General features: G+C 46.3%; 1 protein-coding gene and 1 non-coding gene across 2 annotated transcripts; one reads left to right on the top strand and one right to left on the bottom strand.

Annotated features, from left to right (window-relative positions):
* Positions 1 to 1,982: 1,982 nt before the first annotated feature.
* Positions 1,983 to 9,744, bottom strand: LOC147093896 (putative G protein-coupled receptor 139). The gene is made up of 2 exons (XM_085973918.1): positions 9,609 to 9,744; positions 1,983 to 3,687 (listed from the first exon to the last, which is right to left on the bottom strand). The coding sequence occupies exons 1-2, from the start codon at positions 9,706 to 9,708 to the stop codon at positions 2,756 to 2,758; spliced, it is 1,032 nt and encodes a 343-aa protein (XP_085830044.1). The 5' UTR covers positions 9,709 to 9,744; the 3' UTR covers positions 1,983 to 2,755.
* Positions 9,745 to 20,676: 10,932 nt separating this feature from the next.
* On the top strand, positions 20,677 to 20,760 carry trnal-uaa (transfer RNA leucine (anticodon UAA)). Its single transcript has one exon. It is a non-coding gene; the product is annotated as a tRNA-Leu (tRNA).
* The last annotated feature ends 3,484 nt before the right edge of the window (positions 20,761 to 24,244 follow it).

Here is a 24,244-nt window from a genome sequence, read left to right as displayed (position 1 = left end):
TAGACAAGCTGGGGGGAAGAGACTATCACGGGTATTAGACAAGGGAGAGAAGAGAGTAGCACAGGGGTATTAGGGGGGGAAGAGAGTATCACGGGGGTATTAGATGGGAGGAAGAAGAGAGTATCATGGGGCTATTAGACGGGGGAGAAGAGAATTAGACGGGGGGAGAAGAGAGTATCACGGGGGATTTAGATGGGGGGAGAAGAGAGTATCACGGGCATTAGACAAGGGAGAGAAGAGAGTATCATGGGTATTGGGGGAAAGAGTATCACGGGTATTAGACGGGGGGAAGAAGAGAGTATCACAGGGGTATTAGACAAGCTGGGGGGAAGAGAGTATCAGAGGGGTATTAGACAGGGGGGAGAAGAGAGTATCTATCACGGGTATTAGACGAGCTGGGGGGAGAAGAGTGTATCAGGGGGGTATTAGACGGGGGAAGTGAGTAGCTCAGGGGGGAGAAGAGCGTATCACAGGGGTATTAAACGGGGGAGAAGAGCGTATCACAGGGGTATTAGACGGGGGTAAGTGAGTAGCGTGGGGGGGGGAAATTCAGCGGGGGAGAATTCGGCGGGAGGAAAATTCAGCGGGGGGGAATTCGGCGGGGTGGAAATTCAGCGGGGGGGAAATACAGTGGGGGAGGAATTCAGCGGGGGGGGGGAATTCAGCGGGGGGACTCACTACTGGAAACACCACTGTTCATAGACACCGGGACGGGGGACTCACTACTGGAAACACCACTGTTCATAGACACAGGGACAGGGGACACACTACTGGAAACACCCCTGTCCATAGACAACCGGGACAGGGGACTCACTACTGGAAACACCACTGTTCATAGACACCGGGACAGGTGACTCACGACTGGAAACACCACTGTTCATAGACACCAGGACAGGGGACTCACTACTGGAAACACCACTGTTCATAGACACCGGGACAGGGGACTCAATATTGGAAACACCACTGTTCAAAGGCACCGGGACAGGGGACTCACTACTGGAAACACCGCTGTTCATAGACACCGGGACAGGGGACTCACTACTGGAAACACCACTGTTCATAGACACCGGGACAGGGGACTCACTACTGCAAACACCAATGTTCATAGACACCGGGACAGGGGACTCACTACTGCAAACACCACTGTCCATAGACACAGGGACAGGGGACTCACTACTGGAAACACCACTGTTCATAGACACCGGGACAGGGGACTCACTACTGGAAACACCACTGTTCATAGACACCGGGACAGGGGCCTCACTACTGGAAACACCACTGTTCATAGACACAGGGACATGGGTCTCACTATTGGAAGCATCCTTGTTCATAGACACAAATGCAGGGGAACTCGATGCTGGAAGCAACAACAATAACAACATCTTTTATTTACATAGCACCTTTAAAGTAGTAAATCGTCACAAGGCACTGCGCAGGTGCATAAAAAGACAAAAAACGACACAGAGATGCATAAGGAGAAATTCGGGCAGGTGAACAAACGCTTGGTCATAGATGTAGGATTTAAGGAGTGTCTTAATGGAGGAAAGAGAGGTAGAGAGGTGGAGAGGGTTAGGGAGGGAATTCCAGAGCTTAGGGCCGAGGCAACAGAAGGCACGGCCACCAATGGTTGAATGATTATAATCAGGGATGCTCAAGAGGGCAGAATTAGAGGAGCACAGATAACTCGGGGGGTTGTGGGGCTGGAGGAGTTTACAGATGTAGGAAGAGGGGATGCCATGGTGGGATTTGAATATTATGATGGGAATAATGAAATCGAGGCTGTAAGCCGGAGCCAAAGTAGGTCAACGAGCACAGGGGTGACTGGTGAACGGGACTTGGTGCGAGTAAGGACACAGGCAGCTGAATTTTGGATAACCTCAAGTTTACATCGTGTGGAATGTGGAAGGCCAGCTAGGTGTGCGATGGAATAGTGAAGTCTAGAGGTAACAAAGGCATGGGTGAGAGTTTCAGCAGTGGATGAGCTGAGGCAAGTGTGGAGACGGGCGATGTTACTGAGGTGGAAATAGGCGGTCTTCATTATGCTGCGGATAATCGGAAGCTCATTCCAGGGTCAAACATGACTCAAGGTTGTGAACAGTGTGGGTCAGCCTCAGACAGATGTTAGGGAGAGGGATGGAGTCAGTGGCTGCGAACGGAGTTCACCACTGTTCATCGGCACAAGTCCAGGCGTCTCACTATAGGAAACAACATTGCTTTAGTTCCAATAAATCCCACAGTCCCGCGGGTGATGGAGAAGCTGTGCACGAGCTAGAGAAAATAAAAGTCCAAAGAGAACACATGCTGATTGTTTTAATGATCTGTTTATTGTTCTCCAGGCAATCCACACACATAAGCCGCCACAGTTATTGTTCATGTCCTTATATTATTTAAATATTAATTACAGACGGGCTTATTCTCCTTTCACACTCAACTGGTGTAACCCACGTGTTCTGACGCTCATCCAGCAATCAACATCCCATTCTCACATCAGCCTAAACCACAATGCTGGGTCTTGTATTTCTTTGTGTCCAGAGTTTGATTTAATCCAATTAAACCCCTACCACTTTTATAACCTTACCATCCACATGATGCTAGCTCTTCTACCTTGCTCACTGACTCTTACATGGAAACACGCGGGCCTTGTCAGATAGAGGCCAGCGTTATATCTGGAGAAGCCTGGGGCAGAGATGGAGCCTGTTGGGGTTCCGGTAAAAGATGCAAGAACACAGGATGGGATATGAGATGCAATGCAGGTCTAATGCTGGGAATTCCTCCGAACCTTTCGTTGCAAAACTAATTTAAATATTATTCTCAGTGGATATTTCATCCCAATCTTCAGCTCCTCTCTGAATTTAGTCTGTGTTACTGCATAAATACACGTGTTTGTGCAGCAGCTCAATAGCAGGAGCATATAGCTGGTCCAATCTGCGATAAGCATCGGGTCATTGAAACCTGTTGAATAATAACGGTTTGTAAATCGGATTAAGAAGAAAACTATCACGTACGTCGTCCAGAGCAGTATGAAGTTTCCGGATATAGCAAAGAGTAAGATAATGGATTTCCTTCGGTTCTCCATCTCCGGATCATTGTGATTCGCATCATTCTTGCTGCTCCTCAGCCTCCTGCGGACTCTACTGGCCGCCAAAATTTGTCCTACGGTCAGAGCATTGAGCAGCAGCATCAGGAATATTGGGAGCAGTGGGGTGAAACAGCGGTGGATCCAGGTAAATACTACCCACGCAGTTACAGTGTAATGATCTAGTTTTATATTACAGCCCCAGGGCACGTTGTCGATAGTATACCAGGGTCCAAATGCAAAGTTCCAGGGAATGTTTTTCAAACAGAACAGCAGACACACGGTTCCTATAACCATGGCTGCAGTTTTCTCAGTGCAATATTTAGTCCTCAGCCTCTGGCAACAAATGGTAACAAAACGATCAAAAGTAAAAGCGACTGTTAACCAGACAGAAATATCTCTGACTACATGAATCAGGGCGATGAGGAAAGAACACACAGGTGTGAGGAACAGGAAGTTAGTTGGGAAATAATAATCATTAATCCGAACCAGTATCACATCAGTGATAATGACCAGTAGATCCGCCGCCGCCATGGCCACCAGATAGCGGGTGATACACCTGGAGAGACCGCACTTTCCCCGGGACAGGATCACAATCGTCATCACGTTCGCTGTAAATGGGAAACAGACAGAAGCAGGGAATCAGCCTTCAGATTACAGCAAGGGAGCCAGTTTCACAGTATTTGGTGTGAAATGTACTTTACTGCAGCATCTGGGAATGGGAACTGAACTCATTACCGCTGCTAGGATTGGGCAGTTGATAACAATTTTAACATAAAATTGCAATGTTCAGTATAAGAGAGTCTGGAGTAAATAAGTGAAAATAAACGCCTCCAGCAAAGATTAAAACATGAACAAAATGGATTCTCTGGGAATTTCCTCAGAGCTGCTCCTCTTCCATCATCACAGCTTCATCAGAAGTGCAAGGAATCCCGACGAGTCCCGAGTAAATTACCAGCCCTTTAATTGTACGAGCAAATGGATAGCCAGTTAATGAGTTATAATTAATAGCAACAAGTAGCAGTTCAGTGACAGAAGAACGAATGAAAACAAAACGAAATTAAAGTGATTGAAAATAAGTACTGAATGGTCAGTTATAAATTGGGAGATAAATGATGGGTGAGGAGCAGTGAGAATGAAGCCGGCCCGAAATGTGGTAAATGCTAAACGGGGAGCACCGATGGTGAGATCATCGCCGGGTTTGGATCCGTGGCCAGGAGAGGGGAGCAGATACCAGGCGGAGGTCAGAGCATCCTCGTATTTGTCAGGTTGGATTCTCAGACTGGGGGGAATGACTAAAAACTGTTGAAAAGACAAATGTCAAACACCATGTTACAAAGCGACTTGTTGTGGGTCAACTCGACCAGTTTCTGTTTACAAACCACCGGATGGACATTTCAACAAAAGCAAAATACTGCGGATGCTGGAAATCTGAAATTAAAACAGAAAATGCTGGAAATACTCAGCAGGTCAGGCAGCATCTGCAGAGAGAGAAACACATTTAACGTCTCAGGTCGATGACCCTTCGTTAGAACAGGAAAAAGTCAGATGGACAGTTCACCTGATCAACCGACTTCCCCTCGCTGGAAACCCCAGGTCCTGACATCGGTGCCTTGAACAGTTCAACATCATGTGGGCAAACTCCAACAATCACCGCAAGGGGGAGTAGGTCAGATGTGAGCAGCAACAAACAAGCTGACCTTGTTCTGTGATCCCAGGAACAATTGAACCTTCCAAAGTACACGTAGTAAGACGGAGCACACTCCCGACCTCGCTTTTGTCACCTCTGATAATGGATGAAACTTCAGAGGGAGGTGATGGCGGCGATCCGAGGCTTACAGCAAAGACCAGTGCAAGTGACAATAGCGGCTGCTGTCCAACCCATGACAACAAAGTACCTGCCGAGATTCAGCTTCAGAAAGTTTTAGTGGGAAGGTTGTACCTCTGAATTGGACGAATCCATCTGTAAAATTAATCCGACACACGAGCAATATTGAGAACCTGTCACCCTGGTCTGTAAGATTTTCCAAAATTACATCCTAGCAGATATGGGAAATATATACAACTGAGCATTCGGAATAAACAATCAACAATATCAGAGTTTCACTCAGGATAATGTGTCGTATGGCAGGTTGTCAGCTTGACATGGAAAGAAGCGTCATGGGTTAATTGGTACAGAATAAGAGAGAGAAAGAGTGTGTGGGAGAGAGAGAGAATGAGAGACGGATAGAACGAGATAGGGAGAGACTAAAAGAGAGAGTCAGTGAAAGGGAGAGGGGAGAGAGAGGGAGAAAGTAAAATTGAGATTGAGAGACAGAGACAGAGAGAGAGAAAAACGAGAACTATATATATCAGAGACACCTCTGTGCAGAAGGAAAAGCCTTTGCAAGATAAGGTAGGTGAAGTAGAAATAAGTCACTGTCTTCCTGCAGAACCATCTTTAGACAAGAGACACTTCGGTGGAAATGATATGACATGATTTTAGGCGTGTATAATTTTTAAATAGTTAAGCAGCTGGTGGGATCTCCATGGATACAGAAATATATTGTAAAGGTACTGCCCCCGAATCAGAGATAAGAGATATGAGGTGCTGTCCAGTGACACTGAGCAGGTTGAGGTGGACCTTCTGCTTGAACAGCTGCAGTCCATGTGGTGAAGTTGCTCCCACAGGGCTGTTAGGGCGGCACTTCTAAGGTTTGGACACAGTTACTATGCACCAAATGTGATGGGATAATTTTTTCACAATGTTACCAATATTTTGTAATGACTCAAACCATTTCAGTAATTTCTTTATCTAAAATATGCAGCATTTTACAAAATTGCTAAAATTATTCGCCACATTTATCATGCACTAAACCATTAATTGATTCAACAATTGGATCAGTGTTTCAATGGTTTATTAATTATAGTCCCGCCTTACTTAGAGTCACACTTTAAACAGTGGTGACACTTAAATAACAAACGATCTAGTTACACAACGATTGCCGTCAATTACACTTGTTTCTATTTCCAAGTGCAATGACGGAATATGAAGAAAAGAATATCCACCACTCTGAGAATCCAACCACCAATGTCGTCAGTTAAAAATAAAAATATCTTTACTGCTGTGCCGTAATGTTTCTATTTCCCCAGCTCTCCGTTCCTTCAGTCTCCGGGCTCACTCTGCATGCAATGTCCCGAATATAACCATTAAAGCACAGAACATTATAATATCAATAAGCATATCGCAAAAGGAAGAGGGAGGACAGTTAGGGCGTGATATTCCCAGAATTTCTGAAACAGACCCGTAATCTGTAGAATAATCACCTCCGGACAAACACAGCAACTGAGCAGACCCGCAAGGAGAGCAGTAATACAAAGAGACACGGACTTATACAATCAATAACCGGTTACAATGCCTCACCGGGAACTCCACGGGCGACAAGTATAACTTCAGAAATCACTTATACCAGTTACACTGAAAATGGACACGCGATTAATGGAACTCCCATTGCAGAAATGCTGATGACTTGGGAGCTTGATGCACAGTTACACAGGGACACAGGAGGAGGTTATTCAGCCCCACAAGCCTTTTCCAACATCACATTAGACCCTGGCTGATCTGCACCTTAACTCCATTTACCTGTCTTGGTTCCATATCCCATGATACTCATACCATAAAAAGTTATATCCATCACAGTCTTCAAAATTTCAATTGACCGAGCACTGACGGGCTTTTGGGAAAACGAGTTCCAGGTTTCCACTGCCCTTTGTGTGAGAAAGTGTTTCCTGATTTCCCTCCTAAATGGCATAACTCTCATTTTAAGATCATGTCCCCTCATTCTCCAATCTCCACCAAGGAAACAGTTTCTCTGCATATACATTATCGAATCTCTTTATCATTTTAAATAACTCGTATATAACACCCCTCAACATTCTAAACACAAGGAATACAAACTAAGTTTATGCAATCTGTCCTCACAATTTAACCCTTTAAGCCCCGGTGTAATTCAGGCGAACCTGCGCTGAACTCCCTTCAAGACGAATACATGTTTCCGGCGATGCGGTGCCCAAGACTGAACTCGTGCTCCAGATGGGGTCTGACCAAGGTTCGATTTAACTGAAGCATCACTTGCTCACTTTCGAATTTAAACACCCTTGTGAAAAAAAACAAAATCCCATCAACATTTATCCCTGCTTTTTGTCTCCTTCCTCGCAAGCAACTACCAACCCGTCTCACAAGGTTACCTCCAATACTGTGCAATCTCACCTTTGTTAATAATTTCTGTGTGAAACTTTATCTGAAGCAGGGAAATAACTGACACTGTATTACAACTTGTGAATATGGGGACCAACATTCCATTGCATCGTGTGCTGACGGTTTTTACAGTTAAAATTACCCCCGCTGACAGGACATTGAATGAAGATAACAATTGGAGCTTTTGCTGGATATTATATGTGCATTATGATCTCAATGAACATATCACTCAAGGAAGATGGCGGACAGGGAGGATGTGATATTCAATTAAATTCTGACATTGATTTGGAAAAAGCAAAACAAATTCTTCAGAAGGAACAGAAAAAATATCGGGCATGTACAAAGACCAGTGACACACATAAACCCTGATTCACAAAGTCAGTAAGTTCAGAATCAGTTAGCGGGAACACCAAATACCGCTTGTAGAACGGGAACATGGCAAACAGATATACAATACATTCCACTTTATTTATCTCTGAGAAATGATGGGGACTCTTGGTGCAGGACACCGAGCCACAATGGACCCTGTGAGCTGTAATATTCAGAGAAAGACTTATTAATACAGGAGCGAAGCTTCCAATGGGAGCATTAGGCTGCATTGTTCCTGAGATTTGTGAGAGTCAGTGGGACAGTGAGACAACTCACTTCACTATGTCCTTACTGAGTAACATCTTTAAACAGACCTGGCAGAGTTTAAAAACCAATAGTAGAAATATTTTAGTTTGATGCCGATCACATTTGTTCAAAAAGCAACCTGGAACTTTTAGTAGCAGCGGGTATTGGGAACTCATTCCACTGAATGTGAGATTTCAGTTTCCCAGCTGAAGGGGAGAATTTGATTCTTTGTAAAGTAGGAGTTAAAATACACCGGTTTCATACCCAGGGCTCAGTCACACTAAACTATGAATCTGAGCCAGAGGAATGTAACACAGACACAGATTACAGGGCGATATGATCAAAGTGTTTAAAATGTTGCAAGGATGGGAGAAGGTAGATAGAAGCAGATTGATTCCAGCAAATGATGGGGTCAAGAACGAGGTGTCATAGATACAAGATTGAACAGAAGACATTCGGAACATTGGAAAAGGGAGCGGGAGAAACATCTTTACAAAGAGAGTTGGGAGGCAGTGGAGTTCAGTTCCAGGGTTAGTGGTTGAGGCAGAAGCTATGCTCAGTTTCAGAGTAGAGTGGATAGGTTGATGGAGGAAGAGGTGATGAAGGGATATCGGGACAGGCTGGTTAACTGTCTTTACAAATATCTTCTAACTGTAAGGATCAGAAGGAAACTAATTATAACTTGGTAGCGAGCAGCGGTTTGACCGGGCGGACAGGCTGGCTGAGAGTTCAGCCAGTGTTATATCAACATGCAAGTGTATGATCTGAACAATAAAAGTGTCCGGTTTGTATAAAGGGACCAGAACCCGGCTTCTGATCGGTGCTCTGGGTAAAATGCGGGTGATGGAAGCTGAAACGGATTTTTCAAATGGGGACAAACCCAGGAGAGTTTCACAGAGTGCCGCTGCTTTGTTTCAATTACTCTCTCACTGCATTGGATTCCCGGTCTGAGCTGCTGGAAGGGATGTGACAGGCAGCACTGTGCCCGCCCGGTGGGTGAAGAGGAGTCTGAGAACAGGCTGGTGACCGGTCAGGAGAGAAGACCAGGGCGAGATCCTATGTCCCTGCATGGAGCACAAACCCACCCTCGGCATGGAGTGTGTTCAGCAGGAACAATATCCAGCACTTTGCTGGAAACAGACTGAGAAGAGCGGGAAGATTCTGATTAATGAGACTGAACAAATCCCAGTCCTGACTGTCCGGATTCCCAGGTATATATCCAGGAGCGGCCGTCAGTCGACCGATCCCCAGCGGGAGTCAGAGGGGGAAAAACTGGAGCATTTTATAACACAGTGAATGTTCAGCAAAATATAGTCCTTGTCAGGTATTACCGAGTGTTACTGGAAAGAAGGGGAGGAGAGAAAATTTGGCCGGGCATGGAAACAATGGAATGAAAATATTCCATGGAATCACACATTGCACGAGTTCTCAGTTAAAATGGAATCATTGGAAAGACATTAAATGCAGAAAATAATCTGCAGTTTTTATGGGGTTTAAAGAAACTAAAAAATGCAAAAAATTATCAGTCAATGAACGAGGTACAGCGGGAAATACAGTCACTGAATTTCTGCCTTTCAATTGACTTGTGAAAAACAGTGAGAAAAGGACACTTACCGAGATAGGAGCAGAAACAGAGTCAACCCTGATTCACAACTTCAGTAATGGAAGATAATCTCTTACCGGGGATTCCAACGGCTGCTATAATCGGATAGTAAATCATTACTGCCTGTATAACTGGCGGTAAGATGGTAAATGGATATGCAATGTACGGAACTCTCATTCTGTCGGAGAAGTGATGGTGACTCTTTGCACTGGACACAGGGCTCAACTGAGTCTGTGAGATGAGTGATTGAGAGAAAACCATTTATAATTGAGGGACACTTCCCGTGGGATCAGGAAGCATCAGGAGTATTGACATTACTTCCAGTCATTTGGGCAGCGTGTCAACTCCCTACACTGTCATGTTTGTGCTGCACTAATTAGATACAAATTGATATTGCAAGTGTTTTGAAATGAAACCGCCCAAAGATTGGAATAATACTTTGCTCACATTTCTCTCTGTCAATGTACTGAAAGCCGGGCTCTGACAGCATCGCTGCAACACCTTCAACAGAAGCAGCTTCAGGGTCCCCCCTGTGACGTCACACGGCTCAGTCCTGTCGATGCAGCAACTGAACTCCCCCAATTCTCCAACATCTTTCAGTGTTTACACCGCCCCCGGAGCTCCAAACTCAGCGCTTTCAATGTGGGAGTTTAGGCTGGCAATTGAGTGAGGAATTTGTGTCTTTAGGACGGGAAGAGTTCGGTCTTTGCAGCAACACCTGGAATAAATTAAATCTAAAATCTCAGGTAGAAAAATGAAACCATGGACAGGGGCTCGAAAAATCCTGGATTTCACTGAAATCCACATTCTATAAAGGTTACAGGTTAAGGCAGAGCCCTGTTCCTTTAGAGGGATAATCTAGGTATGGGGTACTATACAATATTGAAATAGGTTGGGCCACATTTAGAGCAGAATCGCTGTGGAAATCTCCATCCCCCAGTGGGCTGCGGTGGGGATTAGAGTTTCTGCTCATTTCATTATTTTCTATTATTATCCCATTCCCGGTAGTTTCACTTTGATCTTTCCAGTGATATTATCGAAGGTCAGTCCGTGGGACACAGGTGCATTCAGACCAGGAGTAAGTCATTCAGCGTCTCGGGCCTGCTCCGCCATTCAATTTGATCATGGCTGATCTGCAGCTCAGACCCGTTTCCCCGGCTTTGCTGCTTATCGCTTCATATCCTCACCTTACAACAATGTATCGATCACAGCCATGAAAGCTCCAAATAATCCCGAGCATCTGCAGCTTTTTGTGGGTTAGATTTTCAAATTCCCACCAGCCATCGTGTGACAAAGTGTATCTTGATTTCGCTCCTGAATGACATAAATCTAATGTTAAGCTTATTGTATAGAATTACAGATAATATACAGCAGAGGAACAGGCCATTCGGCCCAACTGGTCCAAGCTGCTGTTTCTGCTCTACCAGTCTCCTCTCTCCCCATCACCATGGCCTTCTAGTCATTTCACCCTCATGTATTTATCTAGCTTCCCCTTAAATACATCTGTGCAACTCGATTCACCTAATGATTGTGGTAGCGAGTTCGACAATACGTCCCCTTGTTCATGATTCTTGCACCAGACAGAATTGTTTCCCGGTATCTACCCTATTGAATCGTTAGACATTTTAAGCACCTCCTACAGGTCAGCCCTCAATCTCCTTTTCTCAAGGAAATGGAAGCAATATTTTGCAACATGTCCTCGTAATTTAACCCTTTTAGCTCAGGTAAATTTCAGGTGATTCTGTGCTGCATCAACTCCAAGGCCTATATATAATCAGTGAGGGACTCGGGAGGTGAGAGAAGGAAGGAAGACTGGAAAATGGATTGGAGGGACAGATTGGGGCCTCGTGGAAAGAGAGGGGCAATGGGGGTCGGAGGATGGGAAGACTAGAGAATGGGAGGTCAGAGAGAGGATAATGGGGTCAGCCAGAGGGGGAATGAGGGTCATGACAGAGGAATGGGGTTAGGGAGAGGGGGCAAGAGGGTCAACAGCAGGTACATGGGATCCTAGAGACGGGGGAAGTGAATCAGCAGCAGATAAATCGGGCCAGGGAGTGCGGGAAGATGGTCAGCAGCAGGTAAATGGGTTCAAAGAGAGGGGGAAAGAGGGTCAGCAGCCGGTAAATCGGGCCAGAGAGAGGAGGGAAGAGGGTCAGCAGCAGGTAAATGGGGTCAGAGAGAGGGGGGAAGAGGGTCAGTAGCAGGTAAATGGGGTCAAAGAGAGTGGGGAAGAGGGTCAGCAGCAGGGAAATGGGGTCAAACAGAGGGGGAAGAGGGTCAGGAGCAGGTAAGTGGGTCAGAGAGAGGGGGAAGAGGGTCAGCAGCAGGTAAAAGTGGTCAGAGAGATGGGGAAGAGGGTCAGCAGCAGGTAAATGTGGTCAGAGACAGGAGGAAGAGGGTCAGCAGGTAAATGGGGTCAGAGAGATGGGGAAGAGGGTCAGCAGCAGGTAAATGGGGTCAGAGAGATGGGGCAGAGGGTCAGCAGCAGGTAAATGGGGTCAGAGAGAGTGGGAAGAGGATCAGCAGCAGGTAAATGGGGTCAGTGTGAGGGGAAGAGGGTCAGCAGCAGGTAAATGTGGTCAGTGTGAGGGGGAAGAGGGTCAGCAGCAGATAAATGGGGTCAGAGAGAGGGGGAAGAGGATCAGCAGCAGGTAAATGGGGTCAGAGAGAGGGGGAAGAGGGTCAGCAGCAGGTAAATGTGGTCAGAGAGAGGGGAATCTCCATAGGGCTGTGGATGACTATCTTCATGACTGAGATCGATAGATATCTGCGCACCAACTGAATCAAGGGATATGAAGATCGGGCGGGAAACTGAATTTGTGGTGGAAGTTCAGCCATGATCTTACTGATTGGTGGAGCAGCCTCGAGGGTTTCTATGGCCTACTCCTGCTCCTTTTTCTAATGTTATTATGAAACGCAGCAGCCAATTTGTGCACAGCAAGCTCCCACAAACGGCAATGTGACAATGACCAGATAATCTGTTGTTTTGAGTTGATTGAGGGATAAATATTGACCAGGACACCGGGTAATTTCCCTGCTCTTTATCGAAGTAGTGCCGTATGTGATCTTTTACGCCCACCTGAGAGGGCAGACGGGGCTTGGTTTTAACGTCTCAGCTAAAACACGGCAACTCCAACAGTGCAGCACTCCCTCAGTGCGGCACTGCAGTGCACAGGTCTCTGAACCAATATCTTTCTGATTCAGGGTGTCACCAACTGAGCCAGGGCTGACACACAGCCTCCCTGAAGGACCACTTCATTGTATCGAAACGGAGCTGGAGCTTCCCGGATTGTTGGAACCGACAGGTTGCAGGTGTCCTGTTGAGCGAAAGAATCTCTCTGAGAAGAGCGGGAAGCCAATCGGGGAAATTAAAGGAAGTGGTGAATTAGTGACCTGCCAGACACCCAATCCGGGAATGACGGATTCAAACAAATATAGGAAAGAAGGAACTCTACGGGGACCTGTTCGCTAATTCTTCAACATCGTAAAACCATCCCAAGTAATTCTCCCGGTGTCCTGGCCGGTATTTCCACCTTACATTAATTTCACGGAAACTTTGACTTTAAATCAGACAATAGTCAGAAGATGGCAGCGTGAATCTACATTGCAGCTGAATGTATTGTCATGTATTGTGTTTAAAGTTACCTCACACTATTTATAAAATGGGGCGCACAGTTAAGATGAAGAGGGGCAGGCGAACTGTGGTTTCCACTGCGGCTGCTGCTCAACAATAATTGCCCTCAGTGTGTACAGTGAGCAGAAGGAATTGCTGCTGTTTCTTCACATTTCCCACTGCACTCATTGTCATTCTGCTTTAACAGAACCAGCTTGGATCTCCAGATATATTTAAACATTAAACCTCGGGGCTGATAGAATAATGATACAATAATATGAACATCATGTGCTTTCAATGGAGAAGTGTTTTCCACCTGCCGTGAGCAGAGAGCTTGGTGAAGATAGCGTTGGGTGAATCTGCTAAACTGAGTGGTGATGGGAAGTTGGTGAGAGTGGGACTTCGGTGCAGAGGGGGAGGGAGCTGCTCAGTAATTTAAATCAAGGAACAACAGTAAATACACCAAAATAGTCGAACTAATTAGAACTAGGGATAAAATTAAAATTAACTAAGTTCAGGATAGCAACATTAAAGGAATCTGAACTGCATTAAATAAAAATCGGATGTACGTCATTAATTAAATAATAAGTAGGAGTAAGGAGTGCTAAATTAATATATATAGAATAATAGAATAGAATCATAGAAGTTTACAGCACCGAAGGGGCCATTCGGCCCATCGTGCCAGTGCCTGTTCTTTGAAAGAGCGGTAAAATTTGAAGCCAGACCCCAGCGTTTTACTCTTAATCCTGGAAATCAGTTCCCTACAAATACAGGTCCAATTTTAATCAAGATCAAGGGGCAGGTGAGACCCGATGCCTGCAATTCTTGTGGCATTTAGCAGCTGCAGAAAGTTTCCTGTTTCCTGGACAACCACGTGTGCAGGATGAGCCCCCAATTTCTCGAGCTCAGGGTTTCTGAGACTGAGGAGCGGCGGGAGTCACTGCTGGGCATTCGGGTGATGGCAATTCCCCGTAGAAAAAGTTGCAGGAGGTGGTAACCCCGCAGCTACAGAGAGTTCAGGTGGGGAGTAAGTGGGTGGCCAGCCGGCAGGTGAGGAAGAAGCAGGCCCTGCAGGAATCCCCCGCGAATCTGGCCCTCTCAACCCGGTTTTCCGTGCTGATACCAGTGACGGTGATGACACCCTGGGGGAGTGCATCCTAGAGCAAAGAGCGTGGTGAAGGGAGAGATGGGTGAATCTGCTAAACGGCTTCGTGGGGCAAATGGCTGCACAGGGGGCGCAGCAATGCGAGCACATTCAGTAGTGCTTGGGGATTTGATATTCAGCGGGGAGAGACAGGCGTTACAGCATCAGTCGTCGTGATTCTCGCAGAGTATGTTGCCTCCCTGATGCCAGGGTGATGGACATCATTGATAGGGTGCATAACATTTTGCGAAGGGCAGATGAACAGCCAGCAGCCATGATCATTGTTGGAACCAATGACAGAGATAGGAAACGGGCTGTGTTCCTACAGGCACATTTTCCAGAGCAAGTTAAATTGCAGGACCAAAAATGGCAGTTATCCCTGGATTACTCCCAGTGTCACGTCCTGGAGCATATAGGAGAAGTAAGATAAGACATGTTGACGTGTGGCTGGAGAACTGGTGCAGATGGGAGTTGTAAGACAGTCTGATTGTCTGATAGTTTATAGAGTTCAGACTCGTGGAACAGACAACACAAAACCCAATGAATCTGTGAAATTTCTTTTAATTAAAAATTCACAAGAGGTTACAAGTAAAATTAGCAGAATACAAACAGTACTCAATTCATGTACTTATCACAAGCAAGTATCAAAAATCATTTACTTTAAGCTCAGGTGATTAAAAGCAAACCCACATGCATACAACACCTGGTTGGGTATTGGAGCCGGGGGGCAACGGGTGAATGGGTGGGTATTGGAGCCGGGGGTCCCTGTGTGAATGGTTGGGTATTGGAGCCGTGGGGCAGTGGGTGAATGGGTGGGAATTGGAGTTGGGGGTGCGTGGGTGAATGGTTGGGTGTTGGAGCCGGGGGGGGGCAGTGGGTGAATGGTTGGATATTGGAGCCGGGGGGCAGTGGGTGAATGATTGGGCATTGGAGCCGTGGGGCAGTGGGTGAATGGTTGTGTATTGGAGCCGGGGGTCCCTGGGTGAATGGTTGGGTTTTGGAGACGAGGGGGCAGTGGGTGAATGGTTGGGTATTGTGGTCGCGGGTCCGTGGGTGAATGGTTGGGTATTGGAGACGGGGGGCAGTGGGTGAATGGTTGGGTATTGGAGCCGGGGGGCAGCGGGTGAATGTTTGGGTATTGGAGCTGGCAGTCCTTGGGTGAATGGTTGGGTATTGGTGCCGGGGGGCAGTGGGTGAATGTTTGGGTATTGGAGCTGGCAGTCCATGGGTGAATGTTTGGGTATTGGAGCCGGGGGGCAGTGGGTGAATGGTTGGGTATTGGTGCCGGGGGTCATGATTGCATATTGGAGCCGAGGGGGCAATGGGTGTATGTCTGGGTACTGGAGCTGCGGGGGCAGTGGGCGAATGGTTGGGTACTGGAGCCAGGGGGCAGTGGGTGAATGGCTGGGTACTGGAGCTGAGGGGGCAGTGGGTGAATGTTTGGGTACTGGAGCCGGGGGGCAGTGGGTGAATGGTTGTGTACTGGAGCCGGGGAGCAGTGGGTGAATGGTTGGGTATTGGCACCGGGGGGCAGTGGTTGAATGCTTGGGTACTGGAGCTGGGGGTGCAAGGGTGGTGCAATGGGTGAATATTTGAGTATTGGAGCCGAGGGCCGGGCGTGTTGCAGTGGGGCATGGTGGAGTATTGGAGACGATGGGCAATGGTTGGGTATTGGAGCTGGGGGCAATGGTTGGGCATTGGAGCTGGGTGCAATGGTTTGGAATTGTTGCTGTGGGGGGAGCTGTGTTTGTGTATTGGATCCGGGGGGCAATGGTTGGGCATTGGAGCCGGGGACAATGGTTGGGTTTTGTAGCTGTTGGTGGAGCTGTGTTTGTGTATTGGCTCCGGGGGGCAGTGGTTGAGTATGGCAGCTGTGGTGGGAGCAGTGTGTATGTATTGGAGCCGGGGGCAATGGTTGGGTATTGGAGCTGCGGGGCGGGGGGATGCACTGGTTGGGTATTGTAGCTGTGGTGGGAGCAGTGGTTCGGTATTGGAGCCGGTGGGTAATGGTTGGGTATTGTAGCTGTGGTGGGAGCAGTGGTTGGGTACTGGAGCTAATGGGCAATGGTTGGGTATTGCAGCTGTGGTGGGATCAATGGTTGGGTATTGGAACCGGGGGGCAATGGTTGGGTATTGTAGCAGTGGTGGGAGCAGTGGTTAGGTATTGGAGGCGGGGGCAATGGTTGGGTATTGGAGCCTGGTGGCAATGGTTGGGTTCTGTAGCTGTGGTGGAAGCAGTGGTTGGGTATTGGAGCTTGGGGGCATTGGTTGGGTATTGTAGCTGTGGTGGGGGCAATGTTTGTGCATTGTAGCTGTGTTGGGAGCACTGATTGGTATTGGAGCTGTGCTGGGAGCAGTGGTTGGGTATTGGAGCTGAGGGGCAATGGTTGGGTATTGCAGCTGTGGTGGGAGCAATGGTTGAGTATTGGAGCCGGGGGGACAATTGTTGTGTATTGCAGCTGTGGTGGGAGCAGTGGTTGGGTATTGAGCTGGGGGGCACTGCCAGGTGCAATATGATGGACTTTGATTCCTTGGCTGGAAGTGAGGAAAAGATGCAATGGCAGCTTGAAGGAATGTTGTTAAAGGAGAACCAGATGTTCAAGGACCAGGGAGGGGAGATTAGACAGGTGTTGTTCTCAGTGACGGACCGAGTGTCCAATGAACATAAACTGGAGGTCAAAATTAGTGCACCATCCAAGAGGATGCTCAGGCTTCAATTGACGCCTCAAAGGGAGTTGCTTGTAGCATGTATGGGGTATTCCTTCTTTCCCCTAATACACCGGGGATGGGGTGATATCAAGAACAACCTAATCCCCAACTTTGTGACAAATAAACAGCTGGCAGAATGGAAGGTGTCGACGTCACGCTTTCCATTTGTGAACTCAGGAGGTTGGGCTGAGTCTGGGCTACGACTCACCCGTGCCATGCTAAACTGAAGGGTCTGGGAGGGAGCATTCCTGCCCTGACAATACAAGCGACCCAATATCCATAAAAGTATGGTCAGTAGAATCAGTTCTGATATTGGAAGAGAAATTGCATTATGAATATCAGCCATTCCCACCGTACATGGTTCAAGTAAATGAAGGAAAGACAGTGCCAGACATGGCAAAATGTTCTTTAATCAAAGGATGTGTTCATATCACCTGAGGGAAGTTAATGAAACACTATGGTGGTCTTGTTTGGAATTAAGAAACTCCAAATTGCACCATGTCTGTAATATGCTGGCACCAGAGATAAACTAATACTAGTTGTGTCACACAGGGGCGCTATTGTGTCACTACGGCCGCAGCCTCTGTGAATACAGACCCCTCACCTGCCCTGTCACCCACTCCTCTTTCTGCTTTGAACCAACCCAGGTCACCAAGATAGATCATGAGATCCTGATACCAGTGATCAAGCATAATGTTACTAACATCACAGTGCACGGTGATATGCTCTTAGACACTGACACAATATTGATTGGATTTGGATATCCACTGGACGCCCCTCCGCCACACCACGCACGTCACTAAAACTAAAATAGATTAGAGAACGAACCGTGATCACAGTAAAACACCTGCACCAACTACACCAGGAAAATGAAAACCTGCTAACAGAGCTAGAGGGAGTGGGAAGGAAATCACGGTGGGAGCAAGTCAATAACATCTTGATACGCCTGTTGTTCAGAATTATTTCACAACTGTTAATTATTTTCCAATGCCGTCTACTGTTCCTGGTGATCATTGTGTATGCATTGCTTCGACAAGCCCTTACACAATTGAAGAGGAAAAACAAGGAGCCGGGTCAGCAGAGAGCTCTCCCAAGCCTGGAGTGCGGGGAAACTCAGGAATAATGATCAACCAATGAAATAAGGCCAAAGGAACCGTTGGAGCCATGCGGACATGTTTGGTGTGCTGACATCAATGTAACAGTAATCGACTGTATACTCCAAGCAAATCAACAGTAAAGACAGAAAGAAAGTTAATTGGCTCAGAGTGATTGCTCAAATTCTGGGTCTAAAGGGGGGAAATGTTAGCATGATTTAAGATGATTTATGTCAGAATGCTTTAAGATGATTCACTGGTCCAACTATCCCAGCGTCCTTTCACTTAGATTTGCATTATTATATCAACAAGGGAGATCCAAGCATATTAATAGTAACTTTCAAAAGTGAATTGAGGTGTTCCGCAAAGCAATCACCCAATCTCTGTGTGGTCTCCCCAATGTAGCGGAGTCTGCAGCAAGTACAGTTTACTAAATTGCAAGAAGAAAAGTAAATCGTTGTTGCACCTGGAAGTTGTGTTTGGGTCCCTGGACAGTGAGAAGGGAAGAGGTAAAAGGGCCGGTGTTGCATCTCCTGCGCTTGCACGGGAAGGCGTCGTGGGAAGGGGAAGGTGTGGGCGGGTGATAGATGAGTGGACCAGATTGTCGCAGAGGGAGCAGTCTCTGCTGACTGCTGAAAGGGGACGGCAGGGGAAGATGTGTTTGGTGATGGGATCACGCTGGAGGTGGTGGAAATGGCGGAGGATGATCCGTTGAATGTGGAGGCTGGTGGGGTGAAAGGTGAGGACAAGGGAAATCCTATCGTGCTTCTGAGAGGAAGAGGAATGGGTGAGAGCAGAAGTGCGGGAAATGGAACAGTCGAGAGTCCTGTCCACCATGGTGGAGGGGAGTCCTTGGTTGAGGGAAAAGTAAAACATATCGGAAGGTGGCATCATCAGAAGAGATGCGATGGAGATGGAGAAACGGAGAAAAAGGAATAGAGCCCTTACAGGAATCAAGGTGGGAGGAAGTGTCGTCAAGTTAGCTATGGGAGCAGCTGGGCTTATTTGGTTGAAGTGAATGGATTCAAAGGAGAATTAGTTCAATGTATTTTCAATACAAGGGCAGCCAGGCGGAGGAGGGGCTGGTGGATGGTGACTGTGTTGGCCTCCGTTCAAGGAAGAAGCGGAGGGCCCTCCTGCCGTCCTGGTGGCTGATGGAATGTAGAGGGATTGGATGCCCACAGTGAAAGGGAGACGATGAGGAACAGGAAACTGGAAAGTAACTGCTGTTTTTTTCCACAGCAGCTTTCAAATCACTGGCATTATCAATGGATTGGTATGTTGATGTGAAAAGAATTTGTTGAATTGTGTACAACTGCGCGTCGCTGTTTAAATCAGCAGGGCGGTTGAAGGATTCGTGTTAAAGATCGAGTGTACTTCACTTCGTGTGGCTTCGAGCACTGCTGCTGGTGGATGCGATAACTCGTCCGAGAATTGTAACCATTGGAAAGGAAGTTTTAATATTTATCTCTCACATTTCCAGGCAGCGTTCCTACATTTACAGCAGGCTCTCCGCCGATTGACTGAAAATAGAAACAGGAGTAGGCCATTTAACCCTTCGAGCCTGTTCCGGCATTCAGTGAGATCATGTCTGACCTGGATCTTAACTTCACCCACCTGCTTTGACTTCTAATCAATCCCTATCTTGTCTAACAGAAAACTATCGACCTGAGCTTTAAATTATTAATTACATTGGCAAAAGAACGCGAGGTGAGATGAGATTGTTTTATTACTCAGACGATGAGATTGTTTTATTACTCAGAGCGTAGTTATGATCTGGAATTCGCTGTCTGAACTGTTGGTGGAAGCAGATCCGATCGCTGATCCAATAGTCACTTTCAGAAGGGAATTGGATAAATACTTGATGGCGAACAATGTGCAGGGCTGTGGGGAAAGTGCTTCATTCTATGGTTCTATGATGGGACAATGCTCTCCCTCAGTGAGCTTGTGTTTTCACCGGTAAACCTCAGGTCAAGGCTGTAATTCTCGTCCGAGCAGGCAGCGACTTTCTCATCTTTAATGTGATGTTTCTCTTTTTCTCGCTCTATGATTCGCTCTATTTCTCTCTGTTTCTGTCGTTCTTACCATCTGTCAGTCTCTCTGTATGTCTCACTCAGTCTCAGTCACTTTCTGTAAGCTTTTCTCATTGGGTCTCTGTTTATCCGTCCAACTATTACTTTCTCGGTCACTCTCCCCATCGCTCCCCCACATCGTTTTACTCTGCACATTATAATATAACCCTTTAAGCGCTGGCTCAGTTTAGAGCTTGCTGATCCTGGGTGTTTGACCTGCATTTTAACATTCTTCCTTCAAAGGTTTTCAGTGTTGACGGGAGGGTTACATGTTCTGTGGGCTAAAAGCCGAGGGGTTTCTTGTCCAGTTACGAACGGTCAGCGCAATGCGTTACTTGCCCAGCTGCTGTGCTTTTGCAGTTCAGCTTTTCACCGTCTGTAGTTTTAGAAAATGTCTTTATCCTCTCACATTTTCAGATTATGCTGACGCGTAGTTTGCTCTACGCTGAAAACTAAACTTAGTCAGCAAGGGATTTGTCGAATTTTCAAGCACTGCGCGGGTGGGCTTCTGCCACTAGGGTGGCCGAGTGGTTAAGGCGTTGGACTTAAGATTCAATGAGCGTGTGTCTGCGTGGGTTTGAACCCCACTCCTTGGTAGATGCTAAGGCAACGAGGTTGAAAGTAAAACCTAAAGCTATTTTTGGTATGAAAACGCTTATGATCTCTGCAAGGGATGGTGCCATATTTATAATTCACCCTTCAAGACAGCGTTTCTTCATTTACAATTGGTGTACTGAACATAGGAACCGGAGGAGGCCATTCAGCCCCTTGAGCCTGTTCGCCCTTCACTGAATTCCTGTCTGAGCTTTGCCTTAACTCCATCCAGCTGCTTTGGCAACACATCAATTCAACGCATGTGTAGCAAAAACGTACCGATCTCAGATTTACATTATTAGTTGAGCTGGCATATACTGCTATTTTGTGTGAGAGAGTTCCACACTGCTACCAACCTTCATGTGAAGAAATGTATCCTAACTTCTTTCGCGAATGGCCTGCCTCTGATTTTACGATTATGCCCCCTTGTCCTCGGCTCCCCCACCAACGGCCAAAAAAGGTTTCTCTCTATCTAACTTATCAATTCGTTTCAAAATCTTAAAACCTCAATCAAATCCCCACAACCTTCTATATTCCAGGAAATACAAGCCCAGTTTATGTAATCTCTGTTCATATTTTAACCATTGGAGCGCTGGTAACGTTCTGGTGAATGTGCACTGCACTTCCTCTAAGGTCAATCTATCCTTTCTAACAGGCGGTGCCCAGAACGGTACACAGAACTCCAGATGTGGTCTAACCAGGTCGCTGTATAGCTGCAGAATAACTTCCTCTCCTTTATATTCTATTTTTTTGATAATTTTTGTACCTTACTGCTACATTTCAGTGGTCTGTGTACATGGACCCGAAACCCCTTTGGAACTCCACTGTTCCGAACTCTGCACCATGTAATTAATACTCGGATCTACTTTTTAGGTCTAAAATGAATGACGATATACTTACCTGCGTTGTAATCCATCAGCCACTGTTTCGTCCATTCACTTAATCTATCAATATATCTTTGTAATTATATGCTGCTGTCTACACGACTTACCATACCACCAGCCTTTGCATCATCAGCAAACGTGGATATAGGAATTTTCTAAGTCATTAATAACTATAGAAGTATTGTGGAGTATTTTAAACCAACACCTGACACAAGGTTTTCGGATCGATAATCAAGTTGTCTTTGTTACACCAGTGGGGAGACAATCTGCTCTGTCTTAGCCAGACTTCTCCAAATTGGATTAGCAAGCCCTACATTTTTATACATTACAACATATATGTCCAGCTCATTCAAAATTCATTCCTACCACCTGATTGGTCCTTGGCCCGTATACATATTCACTGATTGGTTGCCTATGCTGCGTTATATTAAAGTACCACCTTTATTATCGGAAAAGTACATGTCCATTATCCCCCAAGCTGTTGTTGCACCTATGAACTTTGTTTATGCCAGATGGGGTCTCATCAACATTGTACTTCTGACTCATTGTCCTCCTTTCATGCCTCTCTAGGCCTCTTTACTTCCAACTCATTATTTTACTTTCCTGCCAGAACAGAGCTTACATCCTCTAGGCCTCTTATGGTTTCCTCCTCCGACTATTTGCAACTGTCTCTCAGTAACACAGTAAGCAGTTCTACAACTACTGCTTAGGTTATCTCTACTGCCAGTTCAGCAATTTAGAAAAAGCTTACCACTGCAAATATTAGATTATTCTCTTTATTACACCATTCAGTGAAGCTGCCAGCGATGTCAGTTTAACTCATTCCCCACTGCAATCCCCCCTTTTGGTACTTGGCCACTGCCCAAGTTGAACAACATGTATAAGCATTGCTGTGCCTCCTGCCCCATGTGGTGATCAGGCGCTGGCTCAGGAGGCCCTGCATACCCATCATGTGTAGAGCAAACTTGTTTATTCCAGCTCTTTCCGCTTCACTTTAGCTCTTTGTTGGTCCGTTTCTTGTTACAAGTGGTGCATGCTGCTATTCCCCATCATATAGCCATGACTAACTGTACTATCACTAATATATATGGGAAATGATGCGGATCCATGGTTGTATGTTAACATTCATTCCCCAATCCCACAGCTTCTCATACCACGGGAACTCCTGTAGCTCTATCTCTATGACCCTTTCTAATTCCCCAAGGTCCCTTTGCAGCACTATGTATTGTTTCACCATCTTACTTAAATCCTCTTTCAATTCTTGCAGATCCTCTTGCAGGTGGGGCATTGCGGTCCCTACTGCTCCTTCATAATTGACCAACTCTTTCTTTAGACTATCTGGCACATTTAGGTTTATCTCCTCCCTTGAATGTACATACACCAATCTGGTGTGTCCAATTGTGACAGGGATCTTTGGCGTAAAGCAAAAGTTAGGCATTGTGATTGCACATACAAGGTTACTCTATTGGTACTCAGCCTCTGTGGTGGCTGTACAATACTCCACTTCGCCTTTATACCCTGAGCGGGTGTGATGGTGATCAACTTGTGATCAGTCCAACACACACACTCTGTCTTATTATAGGCGCACTCATCTATAGGGCCTTCTCCTACTGGATGTGGGCACACCATAAGCGTGCCTTTCTGTGGCATCCGTTTAGGGAGACGCCTCTCATAGTATCATTCTTCCTGATGGCATAGGTATCAATTGAATAGTATTGGAGGTATGTCTCACCCCTCACTATGCCTATGTTTGTTACCTGGTACTGTGGGTATGGAGCCATGTCTAGTCCCACCACTGGCATCAGGAGTACCATACCTATCATTGCTGTCACTTCTACTTTACATTTTTGTATCACTGGATATACTCTGGTCATCCCTTTGAGGGTACAAGCAGTCAGAGGGCCTGGATTCCGGCTCAGGCCACAGAGCTGTGTGCTGTTAATCCAGTCTGGTACCTCGCCTCGCTGTATCTGTGCCAGATTGTGTTTAACTGTCCGGTGATCCATTGGCCATAGGCTTAACACAAGCCTCTTCCAACCCTGTCTTTTGCCTGTTCCTCATCTCTATGGTTTGTTTTGTTGATAATGCTAGCATGGTCCTCTATAACCTTGATTCCCTTGAGTAACTTCCTTATCGTATGTCCTCCCAACTCTGATCCTTGTCGAACCAAACCAGTTTCCTTCTCTAAAATCTGTTGTATTACCCTTTGTAGTCGTTCCACACTACTTTGGACACCTTGTATATCTAGGGCATTAATGAATTATGTCCCCGTGTTTATTCCCATGGGTATATCGGTTACTAAGCTCCTCTTAATCCTTTGGTGAAATGCAGCATGTCCCCTAACGTCAGTAGCCCCTGTCACATCAGCAGCTTGGTTAATTACATTCTTTATCATATATGCATAGAATTTTCTAATTTTAGTAAACCTGTCAGAATATCCTGGCCATTGTAACATGGTTAAGTTCATTAGTACCGGTACAATTTCGTGTCTCACGCTATCATACAATTGTTCTCCCTCAGTGAATATCACCAGTCCATTTTCAGGCCCAGGCGTCCATTTCGGACACCTCCATTCTTCAGGTATTGTTGTGATTGGGGGTGTT

The sequence above is a fragment of the Somniosus microcephalus genome, unplaced genomic scaffold (assembly GCF_052327205.1).
Source record: "Somniosus microcephalus isolate GS21.2 unplaced genomic scaffold, FLI_Smic_1.0 unresolved_chr1, whole genome shotgun sequence".
NCBI lineage: Eukaryota > Metazoa > Chordata > Chondrichthyes > Squaliformes > Somniosidae > Somniosus > Somniosus microcephalus.
The sequence above is the reverse complement of the archived record's forward strand: the minus strand, read 5'-3'. Positions and strand labels throughout refer to the sequence as shown.